The sequence below is a fragment of the Oryzias melastigma genome, linkage group LG1, assembly GCF_002922805.2.
Source record: "Oryzias melastigma strain HK-1 linkage group LG1, ASM292280v2, whole genome shotgun sequence".
Taxonomy (NCBI): domain Eukaryota; kingdom Metazoa; phylum Chordata; class Actinopteri; order Beloniformes; family Adrianichthyidae; genus Oryzias; species Oryzias melastigma.
Window position 1 is genome coordinate 5,373,302 of NC_050512.1, and position 22,330 is coordinate 5,395,631.

The 22,330-nt window shown below is 37.6% G+C and overlaps 1 protein-coding gene across 1 annotated transcript; it reads left to right on the plus strand.

The window, feature by feature from the left end:
• Positions 1-4,718: 4,718 nt before the first annotated feature.
• On the plus strand, positions 4,719-20,561 carry LOC112157800. Its single transcript, XM_024290811.2, has 5 exons — positions 4,719-5,339; positions 15,052-15,224; positions 15,317-15,407; positions 15,509-18,288; positions 18,371-20,561. Exons 1-5 carry the CDS (start codon positions 5,081-5,083, stop codon positions 19,676-19,678), a joined length of 4,611 nt encoding a protein of 1,536 aa, XP_024146579.1. The 5' UTR covers positions 4,719-5,080; the 3' UTR covers positions 19,679-20,561.
• Positions 20,562-22,330: the final 1,769 nt, after the last annotated feature.

Below are 22,330 nucleotides of genomic sequence, written 5' to 3' on the forward strand. Positions count from 1 at the left end.
ACAGCAATTACACGGTTATTCTATTTGCCAGAATAACCATTGTTGTTCTGCTACCCTTAACATGTTCATGTTAAAAAAAAAAACTCATCAATCATACTTTTTTTTCATTATATTCTTCCTTTGAATGTGACTATTCACATGTAATTCTCTAAATACAGTGCTGAGCTTTCGGCCCAATACGAATTCTTCTCTTCTCCCTTCCTCTCCAATTAAGTCGGCAGTTTAAGTGCTAGTCGTGTCTGTGAAATGTATTTCTTAAATATGACCCTCAAAACGAAGGGATATAAAGATCTCCCCTGCAAGGATAAACCACATCACGCTGAGAAGCGCTCTTCATGTGGGTGTGCTCTGAACCACAGAAGTTTACATTTAAATATAAGTCATGACATTTTGTTGTAGCATAACTGTTTTAAAGTTATAAAACCACTGTTGTTATACATATTCAAGCACTGGAAGCTCTACGCTAATACTAGTGACCGGCGATTATTGGTGACGTTATCGAACGAAAGTGTCTGGCTCCAACATGGCGACATCCGTATCGGGAAAAAATGACGACTGATTTGGCTTAGTTTTGCTGGAGCCGGAAGTAAGGCATTTTCTATGGGTAACGTCGTTGTTGCTACCCAATCTTTAACGGCTACTTAATCTGTCCATGCATGTGTAAATATTACATCACTTCCTCTGTATGGCATAGCAACAGTTTAGCAAATCATCTCGATTTTTTCCATAACTTATATTTTTTTACTTGTTTCTTGTTCCAAGATAGTACACTTTGCAATACCTTAAAAAAATATATATTTATATATATATATAAAAATGTATACTTCTACAAGCATTTCTAACAGCTCTCCCTGCTTCAAACCGAGCCATTTAAACAGCAAATAAGTCCATGATCACATAAATGTATGTTTTTCTTAGCAATGGAGAGCTTCCCCTTACTGGATTACAGAGCTATAAAATAAAAGAAAGTGACAGAGTTGTACATACATTTATCAAATATTTGCTTTTTATGACTTTTAACCTCTTTTCTTTATCTACTGGCTCGAGGTCGTGCTTAGCTGGTATCTGGAAGGTTGCAGCCGTCCTAAACTGAAGGCTATGTGGAGGCTGGTAAAATGCAGATACTGGCAGAGATCTATTGTGTTAAACTGTGACATTACTGATAGTAGAACCAGTTTGCGGCCGTTTCTTTTGTCCCACTCCCTAAGAGCTGCAAATGTAAACGTAACTAGGGACCGCCTCATACGTAATAAAAATGAAGACCTGGACCAAGAACTTCAGAGTGGAGTTGAGACTAGTTTGAACATTCTCGGTCTGTTCTCTTTGTGCAAATAAAATCTGATCTTTTTTTAACTGACCCCTCTTCCTCACAGAAAAAGATTTCAGGTTATTTAAACCTAACAGAAAGTCCTCTAAATGCAATACTGTATAATTATATATTGTTGTAATTAGAATTTCAACAATGTGAGAGAATGACAGCCACACGACTTGAAGTCATTCTCTTTGTTTGCTAATTTTTATTTTTTATGTGTTGGCAACGGAGAGAAGTCACGGACTGCTGCCACCGGTATTGTCGTTAATGACGTACACGTTTAACATAGTAAAGTGTAAGTGTCAGTATCCTTGTACATTGGGGAGTAAACTGCTGTCAAAGGAAACAAGAAAAAAACAACCTTGTAGTCTTTGCATAACTGTGCAGCCCTGATCCTTAACATTATTTTTTTCTTTCATTTTTTTCAACATTGAAATAAACTTTGGTAACACTTTACAAAAATTCTCAACAAGCTTTATTAACACATTAACAAAGATTACTATTGTGTTTATAGGGTGTTAGTGAGAGATTTAGCCGAATAAGGTTTATTAAATTACTTGGTAAGATCCAGTAACATCTAACAAGTTAACAGATAACAAATGACAAAGGAACTATCTTTATCTACATTATATTGAGTGCTTTGGAGCAACTCCTCTTAAGTGTTATTGTGAAAGGTTTTGGTGGAAGTGACATAATATTTTCACATGCGTGGACAGATCGAGTAGCCGTTACAGATGGGATAGTGATGATATCACACCAGTCAAATTCAATTATACAGTAAATATGGGGCAATGAGGAAGTGTTTCTTGAGTGCAACAGTTTTTCTTGGTGGATTCTTGACTTCAAATGCATTTTTTTTCCAAATACATAGTAAGAATATTGCATTGAAGCCATTATTTTTCTTGTCTGACCTGGTATCTGGCTAAAACTCTAGAGCTGGACAGCTCCAATATAGCTGAGTGAGTTAAAACAAGGGATTATGGAATATCATCAGGGCCCACAATTCAGAAGTGAATTTCTGATTAACTACTGCCACATAAACTATTTTCTAAAATCTACACAGGTTTTTAGATTTTGCCCAAAAAACAGCATAATAATTAAAAACCACTGGGAATGATTTTCCAGTAGATCAAAATATGTGGGACTTTAAGTCAATGAAGCCTAGAGTCATGTTATTGGACTGTGAGAGGAAGACAAACACTGCAGAGAAAACCCATGCATGCATGAGGAGAACATGTAAACTCCACACAGAAAGGACATGACTGAGATTCATATTAGGGCCCTCTTACTTTGAGACAATTGTGCTTACTGCCACACATTATCTCCAGCATTGGATACACAATCAATTGCAAAATTGCAGCACTTCAGGCTAAAAGTAAAAGCGTGTTGTATCCACAAAGTATTATCAAAGTGTTCTTAATGTGGGCATTTTGAGTAGTTGCAGGACAAAAAATGTGATTGTTTTAAACAGATTGTTTTTTTTTTTTGTTGTTCTTTTTTATGAGCAGTAATAAATTGAAATCCATATTATCCATCAGTACGTGAACTTCTTTGTTGCTGTGTTTTCGCACTGACTCATAACCAGGTTTTATCCATTATGGGGATATTGTTATAAGTGAGAAGATATTTGTTCAGTTTTAGTTATTTTAGTCAGCTTTAGTTGTCGTTTAGTTAACTTTTTTCATAAATTCTTCAATCAGAAATGGACTGATCTTTGACCTTGACATATGGTTGTTTACCCTCTTTTCTTTTCTGTATTTTGTTGAATTCATTTTTTTCCTTTGAATAAAGTCTATTGAAATTAAAAGATTTTGATAACATCCATGTTTTCAGCATTATAGATATTTTAGAAATGCATTTATGTGAATGGGACGGGTAATGTAATAGTTCAAATTAGTTTAGCTAAATGATTATGGCGGTGTGTGCCATGCCAGTTTGGAATTTTAACTTGTAATGCAAGGTCAGTGTCAATATAACGCCAAATTAGGTGATACCACTTCAATGTGCTTCATTAAATGTTGAATAGTCGTAGATGTGACAGAGTATACATTCATTAATAAAAAAGTATGTTTTTTTGTAAAATACTACACCAGTTTAAATTATCATAGATTCATTCAGAAAAATTGTAAATAACATATTTTCCAGTGATGTTATACCATTACAATAAAAAACTTGTAATATTTATATTTGTTTTTTATACAAGCCTATTGATTTTAATTAGATCACATACAGTAAAAATATAAACAGCATATATAAAATAATAATTTCCCTCTTAAGAATATATATTTTACTTGCAGAGAACCTACATATAATGTTTTACATATGAAAAGCTTGTCTGGAAAAGGCACATGAAAGAAGGAAAGTAATAAATAAATATGACCCATGAATGGAAAATAGCCATCTTTCATTTTTCTTGCATATCACAAACGATTTTTAAAAGTTTAACATATAATTCTTTTTAATGTCATATATGAAAAAAATGAGAAAGTAGCCACTTTCAAGAGTCTTCATAGTATGGGACTTATAGGTCTTATATAATTCATGTTAATGTGAAACAAGGGATTAGTGCTGCAAGTCATGTACACTTTTATATGTTTTTAATGGATATTTTCAATATGAGTAAAACCTCACATCAGTGACAGACTGGACTGGACAACTAACTCATGTAGTTAGCGATGTTATATAGTACCTACCTTTTCTGCTTCCTTTTTTTTTTTTGTTCGTTTGTTGTTCTTTTTTTCATTTTATTAATAATTCCCAGTTATTTTTGTTTTATAAAATGTTTTCTCTTTTAATGGAAACCCAAAAAGGAAGGTTCCATGAGACACTGCAGGTTGGATTGATGATGTATGTTCATCATTTGAACTGAGACCTATTTTGCATGAAATCAAGTTACTATCCAGTCAGCGGTGTCTCGTAGATTCAGTTTCTTATTGTGTTTTTTTTTTCTTTATTTCTGAAACCTTTCAAGTTATTTTTGTTTCATTTTTTTCTTTTGATATTCCGTTTTGGTTTCTAGAATTTGATTTTTAAATGTATTGTGTTTTATTATTTTTTTTTTCTTTTAATTATTTGTATTGCTTTTTGTTTTTGCATTGAGTGATTTGTTGGTGTGATTTGCACTTCAGGAAACCCAACACAGTTTGCATGATTTCCTTAAATCTTTCTGCAAAATGTCCATGTTCGGTCTAAAAAGACACAATGTTGATGATTTATCTTGTAACGCCGAGGTTTTACATGGAGAAATGTTTACAGTTGAAAGCTCTCATAATTTGATTAATTTAATTTAATTTGGCTTTCAGATGTTTCCCTAATTTTAAACATTAGAATTAGAATGAATATTTTTTTCGAGTTTTATCTGATTTCTGTGGACCTGACCTCACACACTCCAATCCAGAAGGTGGCAGTAGTGCGCCACTGAATTGCCGAAGTAATTCACCATCAACCCATCAGAGGAAGAAGGCGGTCTAAATCTGCCTCGGGTGTGCTGATTCCTTTGTCGAGAGTTCTTCGTTTTAACGACGATTTGAGTCCAAACTTTAAAGATTATTTCTTGATATATGGAGCAGAATTTCTAAGTATCGCTTTTTTGATATTTAAGTCGACCCCCGTCGTTGGATTGCGTGCGTCACAGCAGGGACAGCGTGGCGTCAGTTCATGTGGAGGAGCCATGTTGTTGGGCCAGCTCACCGTGTTCTTATTCTAATCGGGGCACACTGAAAACGGTACGATAACTTCAGCCATCGGGACCCGAGGAAACGGTTAACGATGTCTGCGGAGGATTTACACAAGAAGTATGCCTCCGTAATGGAGAGCATGTTGAAGAGCGCAGTGGCTGAAACCACGAAACTTTTTGAAAACATGGTGAATGAACTCAAATCAGAAATATCCCAGATGAGGAAGGAGAACGAGGATCTCAAAACCAGATGTATCCAGATAGCGACTGCGGATGTTCACTCGAGACAAAGCCTGTCTGCGCAGGTGGACGCCGACGCTTCTATGAGATGCGACACAGCTGTCCAATGTGGTGAGTTATTTTGATCGATACGAAGGGATTGATGGGAATTTTGCTTTTGTAGTCGCAGTTACATGAGTTGGCGCGTCGTTGTTGATCTTTTCCGGTTACGTAATGAGCACGTGACTGGCCTTGCAATGAAGGCCTCAGAAATGGTAGGGAAACCATACTGTAGTTTCGCCTGTAACTAACACATTCGATGCATCCCATTCAGAAACGAAATAACACGTTTGTATTATCCAACAAAATCAACGTCAAAAGTATTTAATATACAAAAAAGTGAGATTAATTTTGTCAAATCATGTTTTGTTTTTGACCACATGGCGACAGTTGATCCCATTTTGTTTCCGTAAAATCTGTTATCTTAAAGTTAAATAAATCATGCAGAAAGAATGCTGCTTGAACAGGATTAATAGGAGGCCTTAACTCTGCTCCAAAGCACAGTTGAATTACCGCATGTTAGTGACAGTTCAATTACTGTTTTGAATGTGTTCGCTATTTGGTCACAGCGATATATAATGTCTCAAGAACAATGACATACTGGCAAACAGAGAAAGCTAAACTAAAATGTTTAAAGACCCACTCCGATGATAATTGTGTTTTTAACATGTTCTTATAGCATTTTTCTCATGATAGAGGACAGACTGAAAACAAATTTAGGAATTGTGTTACGGGATAGTCTTTTATTCAAATTTTGTTGAATCAGAAGCAGGTGAAAACAGGCCAGGTTTTGGATACAGCCACTGCAGTGGATGGGCCAAAGCCTCCCTGCCCGACTCCAATTCTGATGGATCCCCTTGCAGGAAAATAGATCCAGTAACGTCTTCATTTTTGTTTTCATACCTGCTATCTGGCTCAAGCTTTGGGATAGCACATAGCTCTGATATTTCTCGACTTTTTTATGCTGTGTTATTGTTAGCTTGGAGTTGTGAGTAACTGTTAGCTAGTATGAGTAAGTGTAAAAAAAAAGGAACTCTGGGAATTAGGGCTTTAGATCATTGCTTAGGTGGCAATCCGATTCAATTCACGAACAAAGCTCAACGATTCATGAATCGAACCACGATTCTTACTTTTTATTATAATGTTTATTGCTATGTGTATGTCTATTTACTGGATGGATGGAAATTGAAAGTATTTGTATTTAATCATCATTTATACCTTTATTTAGGAGATCAGAATCAACAAAGCTTAAAAAAACACACAAAGATTCTGATAAAAAGACATTTTGTTAGTAATTTTAAACTTATTTTTTGGTCAATCTTCTGGTTCAGCAGTAACACAAACAACAAAAAGGATAAAAAATACTCCTATTTTGTATCATTTAACAACAAAACCTGAAAATGTTCTCCACGGTTTTCTATTCTCAAAGTTCTTTAATATTTTACGTTCCAAGCATCACATATTGGTGCAGAGCCCGTATGAAAAAAGTATTTTTTTCGCAGCAGAATCAGCTGGTTTACGTTGAATACATCTGTCTTTCAGCAGCGCAAGGCTGAGTTTCTCCACTTCAGAATAAGCTGGATTTTCGTTAATTGCGTCAACTGTTGAACAGTTATCATAACCAAAAGAATATAAACACTGGAGTTAAAACTGAGGTGTTAAAGTTAATTCATTGTTTCAGAAGTTATGTCTGTGAGCGGAACTTCAGTCTGTTTTTGAACAGAAAAAAGCTCTCGCTAGTTTTACTTTAAAAACCGGAAGCTTCACCGTCACGAAGATGTGTTTACTTCTGGTGGCAGTACCGCGGCTCTTTCGGCTTTGTTTTAGTTCGTAAACTTAAAATCCTACGTTAGTCTGCCTTACAGAGCAAAAATACATCGTCCCCAGATGATAGTATGATCATATTTTACTACAATTTACTACATTTATAAAGATCGCGAATGTGCGATCTTGGACTTAGCAGATATCCGTACTCGAATTTTCTGGAGCGGATTGCGAGTATTCGAGCACCCGGTTGCTCGTTACAGCCCTCCTGGGAATTCATTGAAGGATTACCTCTAGCGTGGAATGTGTCTTTATATCTACACAGGATTTTTGATTTTGGCTAAGGACTATTGATCATCATTGGCAAAGATTTTACATTGGATGCCCTTCCTGACACAACCCTCTGTATTTATCCGGGCTTGGGACCGGGCTGTGGACCCTGGCTTGGGCCCCTCGTGGCTATATTCCAAATTAAATCGTCCATAAATCAGTTAAAATTAAATGTAAAATTATTTTTTTTAATTTTTTTTTTTTTTCAAAACTAACCAACTCTGGGAAGATTTAAATGTTTATGATAATTGTTATCCGTAAAAGATGGCGCTGCTGTGCCTTACTTTTCCTGGGAATTTGTGATGCCTTTCGCTTGCCATACTATCAGCCACTGACTTTACGGAGCAGCGGCTTTCTCCTGTGCGGGACACCTGCTGCTGTGGTGGATCCTAACTGAGAGCGGAGATGTGTACCGATGCTTTTATTCATCTCTTAAAATTAAGTAAACCTGATATTTCACCATTCAGGTCCTCCATAATGAAGTCGAGAAAAGTTTTTCGCAGGAACTCCTCCCACAAGCAACAAGAGTTTCGAGTCCTCACACTTTTGGAGAACTTTCAAGCAGCTACTTCCTCACTTTGTTAAAACAAAGACGATCTGCATAAATTTGATGCAATTGCAATTTAATGTGAACGGGACATTGATTTCTATTACGCGAGAGTGAGGTGTGCGCGGGGGGTATTCGCGGTACACAAGTATATCACGCGTATTAAAATGTAAATCACAAAATAAAGTATTTTATATCACGATAACGATATAAACCACGATATACAACAACAAACTATATTTTCAGCTATTCTCTGAAAAAATGTCATAGCTTACTGTTTTGACTATTTTAAGTAACTCGTGACTGAATATTCAACAAAGTATATTTTCATCTATTCTCTGAAAAAATGTCATAGCTTACTTTTTTGACTATTTTAAGTAACTCATAACTGAATATTCACAATTGTTAAAAAAAACATTTCGTTGCAGCAAAATAAATCAAAGGAGAACATATGTGGCTTATAGGCAGCAGCCTTCACATCTGTTCCAAAAATCAATGGTATTTAAACTAGGGCTGCCACAAACGAATATTTCAATAGTCGACTATTCTCTCACTATTTTTTTCGATTAGTCGACTAATCGGTTCGTGCGGCGAGTGGATGTAAAACATTCATCTTAACCATTATTATCCTTAAACTTGAGGTCTGTAAGCTATATTCTATCTAAAATAAAGACAATAGTTTATTAATCTTTTAATGAATCTGCAGGTTTTGTCCTTCATTTGTTTCTGGCATTAAAACAAGACTTAAATCAAATAATGCAATCCGAATCAACAACAGAAAACTCTTTAAAACCCTGCAATTCTTTTTTAAAGCTTTAAAACATATATTTAATAAAACATTTATAAAGTATTTCAAAAGCTATTTGCAGATATAAACACACTCAAAATATTTGCTCACTGAGGCCCATTTATTAAAGCGAAACACTAATAACATCTATGAACTGAAGATATTCCTATATAAAACCTCAGGATGCCCATAGAAACAAAGAAAATAAATAAAAACGGAGAAAATTATATTTTTTAAAAAGGGAGAAAAGCAGGAGATGTTAGAATGTACATCAGTACTTTCATTCTTTCATCCACTGCACATGCGCAGACCGATACTTCATATTTTCAATTTGGGGGAGATCCCATAAATCTGTGTTACTTCTTTAATGTTGTGGTTGCTTTGCTGTTTGTTGTCATTTTGTGACTTTAGGTTACATTTACTTGTAGCTTAATGCAGATAATGTGATGCTACACTTGTAAACTTAGCGCTGGACTTTTAGGTGAGCTCCTTCACTTCTGGGACTCGTAGTCTTAAATCGTTCCACAACTCCGCAGCAGATCCGTACCAACACACAGCCTCTCTGTCTGCGCGGTGAATGTTTCATAATCCGCTCTTCGAACCGGACGACGTGATCCCGGCGCGGAATATGGATGAAGCCTTGGACGAACGGTTCATTTCCAGTGTAAACTCATTATACGCGCCGTCCTCGCGGCGTTTGGTTAGAAGAGCGCAGATTATGAAACGTTCACTATGCAGACAGAAGCGCCGTAGACACGGATCTCCTGCAGATCATCTGGTTCATCTCCAAACAGCGCAGTAATGACAGCCGCGGCAGCGCTAGCTGTGTTACAGTTAGCGCCGATGTTAGCTTAGCTAGACGAAGCTCTCTGTTCAGCGCGATCAAACTCCGTCACAACATGCTTCATCTTCAGGTGATCATTTATCGCCATCGTGCTCTCATGGAACACAAGTTCTGTCTAGCAGAAATTACATTTGACACTTTTTCCTCTTTTATTTTCCTTTTGTTTCCCACATTTTCGAGCGAGGGTGTTGTTATGAGCCTACTTCCTGTGACGTCAATACTGACCGGATTAGCACCACTGCTCATGTGTGACAAAGAGAATGGAAGACCCCTGCAATAGAAGGCGCGAACCAGAGTTTTAAGATCAAAACAAGGAAAAAACAAACAAAAAAACGACGCTTCGACGACCAAAATAGTTGTCGACTATTTTAATAGTCGATTAGTCGTCGATTAGTCGAATAATCGTGGCAGCCCTAATTTAAACTGAATTTGTGCACAACAGTTTCATGTTCCTGAGTACAAAAACATTTTTCACAAGATTCTGCTAGAATTACATCAGCACAACATCAACACTGGAGCTAAAGCTCTAATGTTAACGCTAATGTTTTGTTTTTTTTTCAGATTTTAAGCCAGTGAGCAGAAGCTCTCTCATTTTTTGAACGGATAGAGAAGGACTTGTTAGTTTTATTATGAAAACAGAAAACTTCGTTGACATTTTATTTAGAACATTTACTTCCAGTGATAGTCACGGCACATATTCAGCTTTAAAATCCAACATTATTCTGTATTCCAGAGGAAAAGATATGTTATTAGAGTCTACTATAATTATAAAGTTCATGAATCAGCGATCTTGGACGTCACGAATTTTCAGACTTTCGTGAGCAGATTGCGAGAATCCTGGTGTTTGAATACTCGTTACAGCCCTGTTTCACAACTTTGGTTTATCTCTTATTTTTGTAATCTCATATGTTCATGTTTGTGGACTTTCCTTGAGTGTTAAAAGGTTTGTTGCGTTAGCATCTGCCCGGGAATAGCCTCCAAGCTGGTTTACATACTACAGTCTTCTGCTCATCGTCGGACGTCTTGAATCCAGAAGGCAACCAAATCACAGACGTCCCTCTCTTTTGCTGAAAGTGCTTTTTCTTGGGCTGTCTGCATCGGTGTATTTGTCCGTTTCTACTCCGGGGAAACAACTTCTTCAGATTCTAGCGGAGTCGTACACAGCGTCTGACCATCCAAAGGACATGTCTAGCGGCATTATTGATCCAACAGGTGTGCATGCTAGTGGTACACACGTGGAGCACGTGACCAAATTGTTGATTATCAAAGAAAAGTGTTGGACATTTTGACGAAAGGAGGGGGAATCGATGGCAGCACTTTAAAAAACAATGATCCTATAATAATAACAGGCTGAAAGTTCATAGGTTGCCTCAACAATAACAAATTGTCTGACATTAAATGTAAAATTAAGGTGAATTTGAATGTATGCATTTTTTATTTCCACATTTATTGCTCTTAGAAGTGAGAACATTTGATTTACTCTTCATTTAGGCCTAAACTAGAGCTTTGTTTATTAGCTTATTTGTTTATTATCTTAAAATGTATGTAATTATGGTAAGACACATTAGTATTTATTGATAATTTTATTTTAATGTTAGAAAGGGCATACCATTGACATATTGTATCAAATCATTTAAAAAAATAAGATATTTGTGTTATAATAGTTTTATATCATAAATTAGCGAGGTAATATATTGATTATTGCAATACTTACCATATTGCAATACTGTTGGCATCGTGAGCCATATACCGTGAATCGCATCGTGAGTGACTCTGAGATTCTCAGCCCTAATACTGACACAATATAACGTTTTCACAGATGGATACCATATATTGGGCTGACATACACATTCTCTTTGAGCTTTTATTTTCCCAAGTTTCATATCAGAGAACCGTCTCCATTCTGAAGTTCATTACATAACAGGCTGGAGCATTCTCAGTCAGGACCACTTGGAAGTATTTGTGCTCATGTCAGCAGAAAAATAAATTATGTCCATTGGCTGTAACAAAGTAACAAATAAGATTGTATAAACTAGTTCACTTCTTATGTGGTGACCTATGCTGTAGATTCTGGCGTTATTAAGATGGTATTTTTTCAAATGTTATAAAATGTATAATTTAGCCTTTCATTCACATTTTCATACAGTAAAATATTTCTGTCAAACCATAAGTTTTTATTATAATTATTTGTTTGCTTTTTATGACCCCCCCCCCCCCCAACTCTAATAAATCATTTATTTTACATTGTAAATGATGGCCTAATATTTCATGTTGCGAAAAATCGGCCGGTCTAGACCATTAAGCTCCCGGCTGAAAAGTTGTCCCACTCCGCCAATGCTCACAAGATATGTATTGTCATATTCCCCAGCACTAATTGAAATGACAACATTGTATTATGTTCTGGTTGGCACTGGCCGTTTTTCTTTGAAGTAGGCTTGTGTGCTATAAAAATAATACCATACACTGTGGTCTCTAAAAATAAACTATAATTTCAATACTACCATTTAAAACATAATTTAAAAAAAGTTGAATTAAATGAATTTAATACCTAAAGCTGATTGTACATTCGGTGGCACTTATTGTGATTTAAAATTTCACTTCTAAAATAATATTTAATAAGAAATAATCAACTGGTCATCAACACGTGACATCTGCACATTACAGCTCAGAAGTGAGACAGGCACAAGAGCGAATGTCGGCAAGAAAGATGGGAAGCTGTACAACAAGTAACTTGGTGTCTAAAAGAACACACAGTTTGGGAGTACTTTGGTTCCAAGTAAATGAAGGAGGAGAGCCTCGTAATCCTGACTAGGCCGATTGCAAATTATGCATGAAAAGGGTGATCGCGAGAAATAGAAATGCCTCTAATTTAGGGAGGCATGTTTGACTAATAAATAATGCGATACAATCAGAAGGAAGCCAACCCAGCCCTCTGTCTCCACCCCGAATTGTCAAGTCATTTTCTACTTGCATGCAGAAAGTTTCTCTGTGAGAAGAAACAAAGCCCCCATGAGCGTATGTGCAACATTTTGCACCTTCGCAAGTGTTTTTACAACACAACTCCCCCAGTAAACGAGAGAAAGAGTTTCACTTTCTTCTTGTTTCCCCATCGTTTCCCCTAGTTTCTCATTTTTTATTTATCAAGTGGTGTCCTGAACAGTTGTTTTTTTTGTTTTTTTTTTCTCCAAGTCCCATATGTCAGATCAGTACCATTTGCGGTGAGAGGTCATAAGAGCACAGAGCTGTAGACAGAGCGCGAGTGCGCAAAGCTCGTTACCATTTGCGCACAACAGGGAGTGGCAGGTGCAACAATGAGAAACAACATCAGCACAAAAACTTCAAAAACAAGTGACTATGGAAAAAGAACTAAAACCTGGAACCATTTCACAGTTATTGATAATTGGAAGGCTGAATTTTATGAATCGGCAAGAAAATAATTTTAAACAGAACAGACTCCACAACCAAGCTGTGCAGACACCTGAGAACAACTTTCTCCAGAACAGGGCAGATCATTACTAACAGAAGAAACCAGATCAAATTCACAAACATGAGATATTTGCTATTTCTGTCAGCCTTTAGTAGAATTGCACATTTTCTTTTTTGAATCAATTTAGTTTTTCTTGACCATCGCTACGCTGGCTCACAACAAAAAAATACCACAAGTATCTGGTGTCTCCACGACCTGCGGAAGATGAGCAGATCTTAAAGAAACCTGGCCACTAATAGAGACCACCAGGCAGCTATTGGAAACAGGAGTCAATGAGAAACGGGGCCTCAATTGGAAAATATACAGTAATCACAACTAATGGACCACTGGAAACGATTTTACCATTCGCTCTGGACAGATCGGCGGCCTTCACTACCGCGGTGCAGCTAACTCACTTGATATGCTGGCATAGATGGAGACACTGCTGGGGTTGCAAGCTCGGGTCTCATTGAGACATTTATAAAAAAAGAAAAGGGTCTCCTAATTTAATTTTTTTCCCTCAGATTAAAATAAAACAGTGAGCCTACGAGCTCAGCCACAGAGACACAGAAATTATAGAAGCGGCTGTCATACAGACACAGCACCAGTACCGGGAAAATCTTTTAATGATAATCATAACCCAAACATGGAGACATGATTACCAACATTTTTGTAGAACTCTTGACAATAAATAAACTGTATTCCTCAACACTGTATGTGTCTTCCATTCATTCTAAGTGAGATATTCACAGACAGATCTGGTAGCTCCTCCCACGTGCGGCTGCAGTGTCAGAAACCCCCTTTTGACAGACGGCGAGCAGCAAATTTACAGTGAGATTTGATTTTGGTGTGTAAGCACCTTCAGATGGGGGGGGAAATGCATTTCTAATGTACCAAAATAGTGCTATATTATCAATGTTAAAATGTTGAATTTTGCATCACACCTGATTTGGTAACGCTTGCAGTGTGAGCTTAGGATAAGGCAGCGGAGTCGCTGTCAGCATGTGTGAATGATTGTTTATAGGTGAATGGGGCTTTGACTGAAAAGCATAGACCTTCAAGGAATGCAGAAAAGAGATATGTTGGTATTTGCCTTTTACCATCAATCCAAGACCCGCTGTCTGCTCTGGAGTGGTTCACAGTGTGAAGCAGCTGGAATTAGAAATGGCACCTCTAGGTTGTATTCCATTGTTCTTCCAGTTTTCTTACTGAATTTGCAGATGGAAACTTACTGCCTTAATTAAAGGAGTTTAAGTGTGTTGGGCTCTTATTCATGAGAGGAGGATGTAAAGTAAGATTCACAGGCAGTTTGGCGCAGTGACTGGGAGCACCTTGGAGTTTTCCATCAGAAATGGAGGATGTGTTTGTGGAGTGACAAATCTGGACATCTCTGCAGAGGCTGCTGCCTCCTGTACCGAGCTCTTGATGAGTGGGAAAAAAATGGAGGGGGTTACATTTAGATCCACTACTATTTAGTTTGTTTGATTTGACACTTCATTCATTCATCTTCTTAACCACTTTGTCCCTCCCGGGGTCGCGGGGGTACCGGAGCCTAACCCGGCTACTGATGGGCGAAGGTGGGGTTTACCCTGGACAGGTCTCCAGTCTGTTTCAGGGCCTCAATCACACACACATCCACTCTCACATTCACACCTAGGGACAATTTAGAGTCACCAATCAACCTATGAAGCATGTTTTTGGACGGTGGGAGGAAGCCGGAGTCCCCGGTGAAAACCCACGCATGCACGGGGAGAACATGCAAACTCCCAAATCCCCCAGCCGGGATTCGAACCGGGGCCTTCTTGCTGTGAGGCAAGAGCGCTAACCACTGCGCCACTGTGCAGCCCGTTGATTTGACACTTATTGAATAAACATAGTTTTGTACAATGTTTCTAAGTTCAATTTTGCTCAATTTTTTTTTCAGGCATTCTTCCTTTTCTTACCATTTTAAATACACAATCTTTGTCTAACAGCGGAATAAAGTTTTGTTTTTGTCTTTTTTTAAATAAATGTTAATTTGCCATTTTCTTATTCTTAACTTTTCAGATTTCGTTTCTGACAACACAAAAGGAGTGGAGCAGTGTCCACCATTAGAATCCCCTGTTCTGCAAAGGGCAGAGTACCCCAGTGAACAGATCAACTACAGCTTGCAGGAGCACAACTATGTTGTTTCAAGTAATACAACATCAAACACGACATTTATGGATGTCAAAGAGGAGGTCAGACAATTTAATTTTTTTTTTACATATAGTTTTATTTTATGCCATATGATTTTCAGTTCATATAAAAATGATTGTCATCCACCTTTCAGGAATATTGCTGTGATTCTCCTGAACAGTCTTTCTTGAAGCAAGAGAATGTTGAGCTTGCTGTGATTTCTGGACAAAAGCATGATGATGCTGGTGATTATTTTGATTGAATAATCTTCTGAGATATTGAGTTTTCTTTTGTCTATTTCAAACCTAAATGTTATTGTTTCCTATTCTGTCTTTATTTTTCCCAGGTTCAAAAGAGACTCTTTTCTGTGAAGCTGAAAACATAGGTTCTACAACTGTGCAAACCCAAACAAAAAATAAAATTGATTTACAGGAAGCCCAGAATCAGCCATATAATCTTCAGAATTCTATTGTTATTTCTCTCAAAGATGTCTTCAGGGGTGACGTTAAAGAAGAGACTGAAAATGAAGGTGAAATGATGGAAAGAGAGACAGGAGAACATCTGCCAACATCTGAAAAACCTCATATTATTCTTCAAGACAGTCACCAGACTAATGAAACACCTATAAACAAGTCATCCATAGTTTTGTTGGAACATGGTGATCAGCGTTACACAGACGGTGAGTTAGCCCATTCAACTAAGTCATTAGTCAACAAAGAAGTGGAAGAGAAAGGGCCTGAAGACTGTGTAGAAGAGACAAGTTACAAACCTGTTTCGACCAGTCGTAGTAGAAGAGGTCGGCCACGAAAGAAAAGACAACAAAAAAAAAAGGTCAAGTCAATCTCATCCAAAGTTTTACCAGTCCAACCAGGCTTGGGTGACCCATCCGTTGAAGAACATGGATCTAAGGCATTACCTTTACCCTGTTCAAAAGATGGTGTTACATCAAAGTCTTCAGAAGTGCTTCAAACTGAGCTTCACCCAATTCAAGGGAGTTCCAATACTTTTGTCAAAAGCAAGAAGAACATGGAAGTCTGTTCTTTACCAGTCTCTGTTGAATGCAAGGCGAAGGGTCCTGCCTCTAAAAATCAAAAGATCACTGAATCTAAAAAGGCTTCAGTTGAAGTAAAAGAAAGAACTCCTATTATCAGTGAAATAGAAACATCCAATACCTCAGTGTCCAAGTCAGAAAATGTAGTGACTCTTCCCCACAAAGAATGTTCCACTACTGCAAGTCTTCAGGACGCAATCTTACTAGTTGAAGCCATGAATCAATCAGCTGTGGAAAACACAGTACCCCAATCTCAGAACTCAGCCCAATCACAGACCCGAGGTTCTGCCATCAAGCGTACTATAAATAATGTTGGACAGATGGCACAAAAAATAAGCCTGCAACCTCTTAAAACTCTAACAACGAAAGCACTTGATGCTTCTACTAGTAGAGGTGCAACAACCTTCGCAGATTCTATTATCCCCAAGATAATTATAGTACAAAAAAGAAATCAAACAGTTGCTTGTGATGGTGTTCCTCCTGTGACAGTATTATCAGAGAAGGCACTAACTCAAACCCCAACTACATCACAATTTCCTACACAACCTTTAATAGTACAACCGAACAGAAAAACAAGAATCATACTTGTGCCAAGAACTGACTGTGGATCAGCTTCTCATAAGACAACTGGAGTGTGTCCTTTGAAACTTTCTTCCTGTACTATGACAGAGAACCAAAATAATAACTTGCCTAAAAATTCTGCATATGTGGATTTACCTCTTTTACCCCCCTCCACCTCCCAAGCTCCTAAGAAAACAATCAAAGTTAGCTACAAACAAATCTTTCCAGATGTGCATTCGCTTACAAAAGCTGTTTCAGCCTGCCAGCAGTTGGAGTTTTCTCCACAACTAAAAAAAGTTGTTGAAAGTCAAACTGCACCTGACAAACCCAACTCATTGGAGAATCTTGAATCAGTTGTTCAGTCTGAATCATTGGAGATTCCAGAATCAGTGGTTCAACGTGAGACGTTAGGTTTGCCTGAGTCATTGGAGATGTCCGAGTCAGTCATTAACCCTGAGTCATCGGAGATGTCCGAGTCATCGGAGATGTCCGAGTCAGTCATTAACCTTGAGTCATCGGAGATGTCCGAGTCAATCATTCAGCCCGAGTCATCGGAGGTGTCAGAGTCAATCATTCAGCCCAAGTCATCGGAGGTGTCAGAGTCAATCATTCAGCCCGAGTCATCGGAGGTGTCAGAGTCAATCATTCAGCCTGAGTCATTGGAGATGCCAGAGTCAGATGTTCAATCTGAGACATCAAATATGCCTGATCCATTGGAGATTCCAGAGTCAGTGGCTCAGTCTGAGTCACTGGTGGTGCCCAAATCATTGGAGAAGCCACAACAACTTGAGAAGCAGGAATTGGTTAATCAACCAGAGTTCTCTGAGAACTCTAAGACAGTGGTTTTAAAAGAAAAGCAGGATACTGAAGAAATAACAACTCTGCCTGAAGCTTTATCAATGAAGATCAGCACCACATCACAGGAGGTAAAATTGGCCTTAATAGATAATATGACAATGGTAGAAAATATGGATACAACTGACAGCAGTGACTCTTCCGATCAGACAACTTCTCCTTCCAAAGTAGCTAACATTTCTAAAGAAGCATGTTCAAGTTCAGATAAGTCAACTGAGCTACCAGGTTCTGTGTCATCAATATTGTCTGTCCCCACTAAGCAAAATGTATCCCCTGTGGTTCGATTAACTAGACTGCCTTTTTTTGTTTCAACCAAAGAGACTGTCCTCATCTCAAGATTATCATCAAATGAGTACATGATAGACAGGAAGGACAAGGTAGGGCAAGATATTGAGCAGAAGAATTCTGGCATTTCCACCTCAACTTCCTCTCAAAAAGCTCATAAAAAAGTCTCAGTAAAATTATCTGTAGCTTGCAACAGGATAGACTCTTCACAGAAACTTGCTATGAAAAGAAAACAAACATCAAAAAAAAGACAAGATGGCAAGCTGCAGCCAACTTCCATTACATTCAAGGAGGCAGTTGAATCTGTCTTGAAGGCAACAGATGAAACATTCCCAACACCGCTCCCAGTGTCACCAATGACCAATCTCAGAGAGGTAAGCATCTTTTATGTGTCTTTGCAGTATGTATGTTTTTATAAGTAGCTACTATTAAGGTATATGTTCTGTATCTTCACAGCCATGCACGAGCAATACTGACGGTGGCAAGGAGAAATCCCGGCAAAAATGCTCCATATTTTCCCGCCTTCAAAGTCATCTGAAAGCTCACATGGAATCAAAAGCGGCTGCAAAAGAACCACCAAATGACATAAAGACTACCTCCAAAAACTCCAAGAAACCCAGGTTGGAGAATGACAGTGTTTGTGATGGGGAAACTAGCTCAGAGCTCAGTTGCTCTTCTAAAGCAGACATTCCCAAAAAGTCAGTTGGAGAACCAGTCCATTCCAAAAAGAGAGAATCTGAAAATTGTGATAAAAAATGTAATGCGGATGAAGGTTTTTCTACTTTTAATAGTTGTAATCAAGACAGTCTCAGTGTTAAACGGACTACAGAAGAATCTACTAATAATTCTAAAAAGGCTATTACGAAATACAAAAGCAATTCTAAAGTTTTAAATGCTAAAGAGACAAAAGTTAAGAGGACCTACAGGAAAAAGATAAAAAGCCCAACAAAACGATTGAGAGATGACCAAGGGGACTCTACAGTTGTAAAAAAATGCATTGGGAAACTCTGGTATCCTCCTACCTTACCACCCAATGAAGAGCCTTCAACAGAGATAAGGAAACCTCCACGTGAAAAGGTCCAAGACAAAATACCGTTCGAACCATTCAATAAAACCCCTATTATATCGCCATTGCAACCCTTGGCTGTAATTGGTAAATTTTTGCTGAGGAACCAGTGTGGGGTTTGTGGTCGTGTCTTTAGCAGTAGTGCTGCTTTAGAGAGCCACGTCAGCCTCCATAAATTAAATCAACCTTTCTCGTGCTCACTTTGTGGAAAAAGTTTTCCAGACTCCGCTGCTTTAAAACGGCATGGTCGTGTCCACCGCAATGGTAGGATCCATGTCTGCCATCAATGTGGAAAGGGGTTTGTCTACAAATTTGGCCTCTCCAAACATCTCGAAATGGTCCACGACAAAATAAAGCGCTATATATGCCAAACATGTAATAAAAAGTTCTTCACTAAACGAGACGTAGAAATTCACATTCGAAGTCACACAGGAGAAACGCCCTTTCATTGTAACCTCTGTGAAAGAAAGTTCACATCACAGGTAAAACTGAATGTGCACCTGCGCTGGCATAATGGTGAGAAAAGACACTGGTGTCCATACTGTGATAAAGGATTTTTAGACTACAACAACCTGAAAAGACACAGATATATTCACACTGGAGAGAGACCATGTTCCTGTCCATACTGCCCCAAAAATTTCACACAGATTGGTCATCTTAGGAAACATGTTAGGAATGTACATAAAAAAGACATTTGAGATATTGTCCTGTTCCCTTGTATTGGTGGCATAGCATTTACAAGTTATTTATAGTGTAATTTCTTTAACAAAAAATTTGAACTGTGGAATTTTTTTAGTGGGAGTGAGTATGCTTACTGATAGCTCTTCTTTTTAAATGTTTTATCAAAAGATACTTCAGTTTTCTGTAATAATGGTTAGATGTCTAAAAATATTGTTTTAAAATAAAAAAAAGACTTATATCTAAAATAATGTTTTCTGAAACTGTTGTAATAATGCGTGTAATAACTGTTTGGCTTTTTCAGCAAGAAATGTAAAATATTTGAGTGATTTGCTGAAATGCTTAACAGATTGTGCACTTCCACTACTTTAAACGATATGGTCGCTACTAATTAGAAAATAAATTAAGTGGTTAACTTTAGTGTTAACTGTAAGAATATATAGGAAAAGGTTTTTTTTTTTTTTTTTTTTTTACTTTTATTTAGGTTTTAATGTGTGCTCTTTAACCCACATAGGAAAAATGACATATTTTGGTTTTTATGTCAATTACTAGAATGTATGCCCGTTATTTGGTGTGTAGTTATGCATGTTTTTAAATGTAATGTAACTTATATGAACAATTTTGAAATGAGTAATTACCTAAGTTAGTAATAATGACAATTGCAAATGCCGTTCGAAGATAATTGTGTAAAATTTAGTGTGCTAGGATTTTAAAACTTTTCGATATAATGGGGCAAAGTTTTTTTTGTTTTTTTTTGTGTTGATTTTGTGTTTTCTCGAAGACCTTTTAATCTGAATGTAGAGTAATATTGTTCATAACACATTTTATCTTTTACAATGTACATTTAATTGTTTTGCTGAATGAATATTTTGCTCAGGGAAGAGAATAAATGTCTTAAAAGGACTGTCATGTTGACTTGTTTTCTTAAACATTTCAGTTTTTTTCCTTAATATCTTTAACCTTCACAGATGACAAAAATTATACTCCACCTTTATTTACTCAATTTATTTAACCCTTGTGGTATCTTATGGAGCTTAGATGACCCCACCCACATATTCAAGTGTGATCCCTCCCATGACAAAGTTGGACAGGAATGAAGATAAAAAGTCCTTGGAAAAAAAGTTCAACGTGCTGTCTTGTGGGGTCCAAATGACCCCACTTGGTGTTGTCACTTGTGACAGGAATTGCCCTAGATCAGGGGTCTGCAACCTTCAACACTTACAGAGCCATTTGGGTCAATTTTTCATGGACCAAAACCCAGCAGGAGTTACAAAGGCTCACTTCATCCTTGAGAAAAATGAGACAGGATTTGTATGTATGTCAATGGTAGCATCATAAGTAAAAATTTACTTCTTTTGCATGATTAAAACATAAAAATATATGTATTTTTAAAAGAAGACAGTTTATAACTTTTGACAAATTCACATAATTTTCTTTCAAAATACAAGACCTATTGTCACAAAGAATCAGCTCAATGCTGCTAATGTAGTAGCAGGTAAAGTGTATTTTACCTTCCGTGGCAGTTCTCTGCCAAAAATACACAAATCTAACTCAAAAAATAAATCAGACAATTGTGACTCACTGTATTTCTTAACCAATAAGGTGGACTTAATCCTCGTTCTCTCTTATGGGGTCCAGATGACCCCACCCTGATGTGTCATCCTTCCCATGACAAAGGTGGACAGGATTTTTATGTCTGCTACAGACACCAGTGAAGATAGAAAATCCTTGGAGGAAAAAAAAAGATCAGAATGCTGTCTTGTGGGGTCCAGATGACCCCACTTTTAATGTTAACATGCCTAGGATATAACACAAGGGTTCAGTATTGTTCAAAAATAGAAAATTTGTCTCATAATGGAGATCACCTTCATCTGTGATACATGACACACAAAAATCTAACATCTTAGTCCAATAGTTTTTAAAAGCTAAAAATATTATTTTTCCTTAACCAGAGAGCCACAATGCAAGGGTGAAAGAACCTCATGTGGCTCTGGAGGTTACATACCCCTGGCCCTAGATTAAGCCTTGGGTTACGCCACAGTCTTTAAATTATTTTCACTCTTATGCTGTTGAACTATTTTGAAGAAAGACTTCTTTAAAAAAATCTTGTAAATAGCAGATGGCAATTATGAGTATTTCATTTGTCTTTTTTGGGGGTTGTTCCTTCTGAGAGTTTTAGTTTTAAGTGCCACATTTAAAGATACAGCTTCAGTAGGTTTGGTATGCAAAAGCAGATCAAATACTGCAGACATTTCGTGGCATTTTCTGCTGTAAATTGTGACTTCATTAAATCTTATACCTGTTATTTATAAATCAGGCTGCCATTAGTAGCGGCTGCGTGGCTCAGTGGGCTAGGTGAAGGGCTGGCATTCAAGAGCCTGGGTTCGATTCCCAGGGCTGTCCACTGATCCCCACCCAGATTGGGTCCTTAGGCAAGGCCCTTGTTGTTGCTGCCTAACTGGGTCCCTGTGCCCCTCAAGTACAGGTTGTACAGGGTTGCATCCAGCATAAAAACTCTGCCAAATCACTGATGCCAAACAATGGGTGCTGTTACGCTGTGGCGACCACGAAAGGGATAAGCCGAAAGGGAACAACAAGGCTGCCATAAGGGGGAAATTCCATCTCCTAAGGAAGATACCGGTAGGTCAATTTTTAAAAGTATTGACCCTTAG

Coding starts and splice junctions, on each gene's coding strand:
- LOC112157800 (XM_024290811.2), top strand. CDS start 5,081: ATGTCTGCGGAGGATTTACACAAGAAGTATGCCTCCGTAATGGAGAGC. Junction 15,408..15,508: donor ACAAAAGCATGATGATGCTG/GTGATTATTTTG, acceptor TATTTTTCCCAG/GTTCAAAAGAGACTCTTTTC. Junction 18,289..18,370: donor CAATGACCAATCTCAGAGAG/GTAAGCATCTTT, acceptor GTATCTTCACAG/CCATGCACGAGCAATACTGA.